This window comes from Acyrthosiphon pisum, chromosome A3 (genome assembly GCF_005508785.2).
Source record: "Acyrthosiphon pisum isolate AL4f chromosome A3, pea_aphid_22Mar2018_4r6ur, whole genome shotgun sequence".
In the NCBI taxonomy this organism is placed as follows: Eukaryota; Metazoa; Arthropoda; class Insecta; order Hemiptera; family Aphididae; genus Acyrthosiphon; species Acyrthosiphon pisum.
Genome location: NC_042496.1, coordinates 23,183,702 through 23,189,701, shown reverse-complemented (window position 1 = coordinate 23,189,701; position 6,000 = coordinate 23,183,702). Strand labels below are relative to the sequence as shown.

Here is a 6,000-nt window from a genome sequence, read left to right as displayed (position 1 = left end):
TAATATTATACAATATTCAGTTTTTACTACATTTTTGCTCAACCCATATGTATTGAAGAAATTAACATTTCTAAAAAATTCTTCGACCGTTCTTTATAGGACGTGTTAATAGTTGTTAGGATTGTTACAGAATCGAAATCGGACCAACGTAAGTTTCACAATTTTGTCAGAGCCGAGGTATGTTTTACTCAAAAATTAACTGTATAGTTTTTTCCAATTCAATATATTGACATGTGCCTGCGAGAGCGAAAACGCTGGTTCTTAGAATGTGTATGCGGGTAGCGTTGACATACACTGCGGTGTGTACCCACACACACCGATGTTCATTTACACACGCACACATTGACATGCCACGGTTTTACTTGCCACATAATTGCCTAATTCTTACTCCTTAGAAAATGACCGACTAGAACCACCTTAATCGTCAACCTTTCTTTGTCCAGTGATGACGTTTGAAAAATAACATAACATCATCATCCAACATAAGAAGGTAACTATTTTAAAATTTCAAAAGAATTATGTCGTCAATCAACATAGAAAAACTCATTTCCGAAGTGAAATAGTGAAATCTTGTATAATCAAGAAAACACGGACTACAGAGACCATAGGAAGAAAGATCGTATATTTGATGTCGAAATAAATGCGTCGATGGGAGGCGAAAAGGGCCAGTCGTTATCAGAGCTCGTACACTAATACATTTGCAGAAGAATCTTGCTACGTTGTATTTTTTGCTCAATGAAATTAAATTTCCTTTTAAGATAACATAATTCATGCGTAAATTCACGTATTATTTATTTATTATAATTGTGATGTACAATTTCTTTAAAATTTATAATAAGACAATTAGGACATTAGGTACAAAGATCAAGACTTTTATTATGTATCATTGGCTGCACTTATTATACCTACAGCAAAAATGTCTGGTGGGTAGGTAAGAGCTTATTAGTTATTAACAAAAATATTCAAATTAATCTTACATAGCTGTGTGAAAAAAAAATTATTGAGAAGGTATGCACCACAAAACTCCAAAAGCCGTGCCTGATGATACGTATGCACTACCGCAGCAGTGTGTGCTAGTTTTTACTGTAAACGTTCCGGTACGATATTTTACCGTCCGGTAACCGATATCGTTACCGGATCAGTGTGCAAGGTAAAAATTACCGCACAAATAAAATATTGTTTACCGTATCGGTACCGTACCGTTTACCGCCGCAGTATGTGGGGACCTTAAATCATTTTCATGTAGCTGTGAGTAATATATAAACATTAAACTTATATCGCCTCCACGGGTTACTTTTTATGTAATGTCAGGGAGGGCCCTATTTTAGCCCTAGTTGAGCCACTCTGAAGTTCAGAGTACATCGTATGGCTGTTCGACCGTCACTTACCTCAGTCTCCGGTTTTCAGTACGATTACTCTTGGTTTTTCTCTTAACGGTTTTCTTGTCCTCGCCGCTCTTACCGCGGTCCGACCAATTTTCCGACGAAAGATTTCTCTTCACCGAATCATTGGAACGCCTGTGCCTATTGCCGTAACTAACCCTGCGTAGAAAATCATAAATATTACACGAATATAAAATATACCAATATATTATATCAAACTGTCAATACTAAAGAGCAATTTTAAAATTTAATGATTTGGTATCTCTGGAATTCTCTTTTTTCTCATTTTCTTGTTTTCTAGTACTATCTAGTAATTATCTTATAATAAATTGAGATGTCAATTATTGAACTTAGGTGCACTGAGACTACTGAAGAGTATTTAAGAACAATATCACCATTTACTCCGTAATTCTAGCACTTGAGGCGTTGAAAATTTAAATAAACAAATAGTACAATAAAATACATCCGCTAAAAAATATTGGTAAATACCTACCTAATATTTTAAGAACAATGCCGTATGTATGTATTAATGTAGAAAGTACCTATATTATATTGAGCATTTACAAAATGTATAATGCAATAAGGTTATATGTCTCTAAATATTCTAGGAAAGTAAAACGATATTAATAGCAAGATAAAATGTTTTATGAGTTTATCATGAACAATATTTCGATTAATGTAACTAAATATTTAATAGATTTGTCGAACTTATAAACGCTCTCCTGAATAATATTTAAATTGTTTGAGTTATAACTCCTTAGCACTTATGTCTTAATGTTGTACTAAACATAAAAACTGTGACAATCCAATAGTTCGCTATATGTACTTACTTAGCGGTGTCGTTTAGGCTGTCGGTAGACGACGAAGAGCTCGGTACTATCGTCTGCTGAGACCGAGATCGTCTCCTAGTATTCGGTTTGGATCGGGACTTTTTTCTGTCGTTCCTGCCGGGCACGTCCAACAACAGTACGCTATTGTTGGATGGCAACGGCTCCGACGGAGTTGTGCACGTGGATCCCCCGAATACCCCACCGCTTCCGCCGAAGTGTCTCCTCTTTCGCTCTCTCTTCTTGCCCGTCCGCTTCTTCATCGCGCAATCTGAACTCGTAAAGTCGTATATACTGTCCGAGTCGGTAATGCGGCCGTAGAACATGGGCGAGAACCTGAACACTGTCTTGTCACTAAGCGGGCTTTCACTTCTCGAACTCACCGGGCTCTTCTCGTACAGCATGTCCGTGGACAGGTGCAGTGTCGATGGATACTGTTGAACCGTGATTGACGGCACCGGCTGCTGCTGCTGCTGCTGCTGGTGACGACCAAGCGCTTCCGGCTCTGAGCCAGAAGTGTAAGCCTTGAGACCAGTGGTGGCCACACCAGGCTTCAGGGTTTCCGATTCAAGTTCTGCGTTCCGGTAGTGGTGTTTCGTTCGGTGGTCCATCTTCGGGTCTGCCGTTTCTGTGTCGAAGCCCTCGTCGTCGTTTTCGGAGAACGTCGTCTCCGAGTCCATTTCCCTGATCTCGGGCGTGTGGATCAGCGGTGATATGCGCCTTGGTTCTTCGCCGCAGTCCAATGGGCACAGCCGGGTGTTCGAGTTGCACCGGGATGGGCCCGAACTGTACCCAGACGAGCTGAGGTTCGACTCCGAGGCTATTCTGTCGGCCCGGGAACACATAGAAAATGGACTAAGGTAACACATGCCTCCTCCGTTTTTTGAAGAGTCCGTACCGTTTTTCGTGGTCACAGACTCCGTATCTGAATCGCTCATACACGTAACGGTGATGACCGGCGGTGGCGCAGGCAGATCCAGCGATATCGGCTTCTCCATGTCTTTCAACATCTTCCGGTTGAGTGGTTTCTCTTTGTGGGGCGGTGGAGACCCGGGGAATTCCATACTTGGTGAATTGATGGGTGTCGGTTGTTGAATGACTAGCATGGGTATGGTCAGTTGTTCAGCTTGGACCGTTGGTGGTTCAGTTGGTACTTTGAGAGAAGGTGGTTCCTAGATAAAAAAAAAAAAAATTAAAAAAATTAAAAAAAAATTGCATACAAATGCTGAGTATTTTTTTTAAAAAAAAACCTTCTGCTGCTGAAAGTTGTCCATGTCTTTCAGACAACTGAACGCTGACTTCCTCGATATGATGGGCGTGGGAGATGGTGATGGCGCCGGTGTCGGTAGCTCATGTATCGGCGACAAACAGTCCATACGATAGTTGGGCACTTCGAGTAGTATGGATGGAGGATGTTGCAGGCTGTTCAATGGATTGTTTGAATTGTTCCGTTGAGAGCTTAACATGTCCACTACCGGTAGCTGATCATAAATAAATGAAATTAGTATAATAGTTAATACTATACATACTGTATTTATTAATAAATTAACAACGGATATTATTTTTATTAAATATATATAATATATATAGTATATATTCAATAATATGTAACTAGGTATCACTTTACTCACTTGAATCACGTTTGAGTAGCGATATCGCGTGGGGGATTCTTTGCCACCACTCGGCGAATGAGCAGTATTTGACATCAACGACTCGTCTTCGCTGCCCACAATTTCATCTTGCAAACTGGAACAACTTGGTGTCGTGGATGCCGATAAGTAATTACTCATTTCCGTCATCGCCATTGCCGTGTTGAAATTTCGAAACATGGCCAAAATTGAATCTGCGCTCATGGCTTTCTGGCCCGTTTGTTGTTGGTATTGGTTTAACGATAATGTATTTGGGTTTCGGTTCTCTATAGCAAAAATGAAACATTCTCAGTTTAATCATTTAAATAAAGGCAGTACCGGTCAGAATCTTGACCAGTCAATTTATAATTTTAACACCGCATCATTTAAAAACCAAAAATATTCTAAATAGATTAAACAACTAACTTAACTAGATCTCTGTCCAAAATTGCATTATTAGCTTTTGTTGGATCTATGTAAATATATAATATACCTAATGCACATTCCAGACTGGACGTAGAATCACTCCCTTGGTTGGGACAGGGTCTTCTCAAATTGCGCTTAGAGTTAGGATCTATCTCTGAACTCGTAGAGCTCATTTCCGATTGAAATTTATTCATCAACCTGGCAAACGTGACTTTCTTCTCAATTTTTTGAACAGCTTCGTCTGAATTAAAAATGATAACATTTAGTCAATTTTTGAAGTGAAAACTTCTCTTGAAAGGCTCTGCTCTCCACTAGAATCATGGGAGTAAACGCGTGAAAATATCAGCGACTCTAACAAATATAACGCGTAACGCTCTCAATCCAATGCATCTATAATACTATATACATTCTATAGTTATATATTATGTGTGCGCTCGAAATCGACAGTGGGTAGTGGCTCTTATACTACGATTTAAGGTAGTATGGTTGCCCATCGACTACGGTAATACACTAAAATGTTGACTTCATACACTGCTCCGTGATCCGCGAACCGTGATTTCCGAAAAAAAAACAATTCAGATTCAGCTATAATTAGCTCTAAAACAATGTTTATAAATAAATACCACGCAGACATTGAAGAATACCAAAAAGTAGAATCCAATACTACTCAAGTCAAATAGTTTACAATTATGCGGTTACTGGTTACGAAAATAACTATCAAATACAAATATGATAGGTGATTGTTTCATTGTGATAACAAGAAACCAGTTATCACTTACCATTATCAATTACGGTCTCAACTTCACCACTGAAAATACAGAGTGTAGGTATATTACCTATGGAACAGTCGTTAGAAAAACTCGTTTCTTGCGAAATATTCGACTGTGGTAAGACAATGTCGTTGGGTCCGATGTTATTGGTCGATAGCTTGTCCACCAGGTTGATTTCGTCGTTGAAACTGGCTTGTCGTTCGAGCCCAGGTGATATGAGCTGTTGAAGTATTTCCGATTTATCGGCTATAGTGGTACGAAATTTCGACGGTGATGCGCTTTTTTGCTTGGCGCGGTATTGATTGAATCCTAAAATTTTACGATTGTTGTTAATTTACTATATATCCGCAAAAGCTCAACTTTAATTAGTTGTTATAATAATAAATGTATTATGCATCATAACATATGATTAGGTATTATATATTTACATGACATAAACAACGTGCTATGTATAGGTTAAATAAAAATATATACAAGCTAAAATAGGTATATAGTGTCGTGAATCGTGACGTATATGTATTATCAAAAAAATAGTAATAGTAATAATAATAATGATATAAATTAATAATAAATTTACGCGACATCATATTATAATTGTTAATTAAGGGGCCCGGTACCGGTTTTTCAAATTGTCCACAATTCTAAAATATTTGAAAATTATATTTTATATTTAAGTTTACACCTTGATTATAACACCTTTCTTTGTAATAGGTACGGTGTATTAAATCGAAAAAAAATGACTTCACAGGAATAATTCCCATGCCTAGTAGAATTGTCGGATTTTGATAACTATTTTTTTATCTGAAAGAAGAAGACTTCCTACAGACCACATTGAATTCCGATTTTATTACTTATATTATTTCTAATAATGGTATAATATAATATGAAAAAAAGCTGACAATTTTATTATTTTTGAAGACGTATTATTAAGTTTGAGATTAAAATATTGAAAAACGGATTTCAATAT

General features: G+C 37.6%; 1 protein-coding gene across 6 annotated transcripts in view; it reads right to left on the bottom strand.

Annotated features, from left to right (window-relative positions):
- Positions 1-6,000, bottom strand: part of LOC100167178 — a 111,034-nt gene that overhangs the window by 3,294 nt on the left and 101,740 nt on the right. For 3 of the 6 annotated variants that reach the window (XM_016802387.2, XM_029491145.1, XM_016802395.2), the window contains 6 exons: positions 5,043-5,342; positions 4,331-4,504; positions 3,841-4,124; positions 3,460-3,690; positions 2,213-3,381; positions 1,389-1,541 (listed from right to left, as the gene is read on the bottom strand). In XM_016802387.2, coding sequence (XP_016657876.1) covers positions 1,389-1,541; positions 2,213-3,381; positions 3,460-3,690; positions 3,841-4,124; positions 4,331-4,504; positions 5,043-5,342 — 2,311 coding nt within the window. Of the gene's footprint in view, positions 1-1,388; positions 1,542-2,212; positions 3,382-3,459; positions 3,691-3,840; positions 4,125-4,330; positions 4,505-5,042; positions 5,343-6,000 lie in introns of those variants that run through there. The other 3 variants (XM_001943588.5, XM_016802398.2, XM_029491146.1) reach the window with 3 other exon arrangements.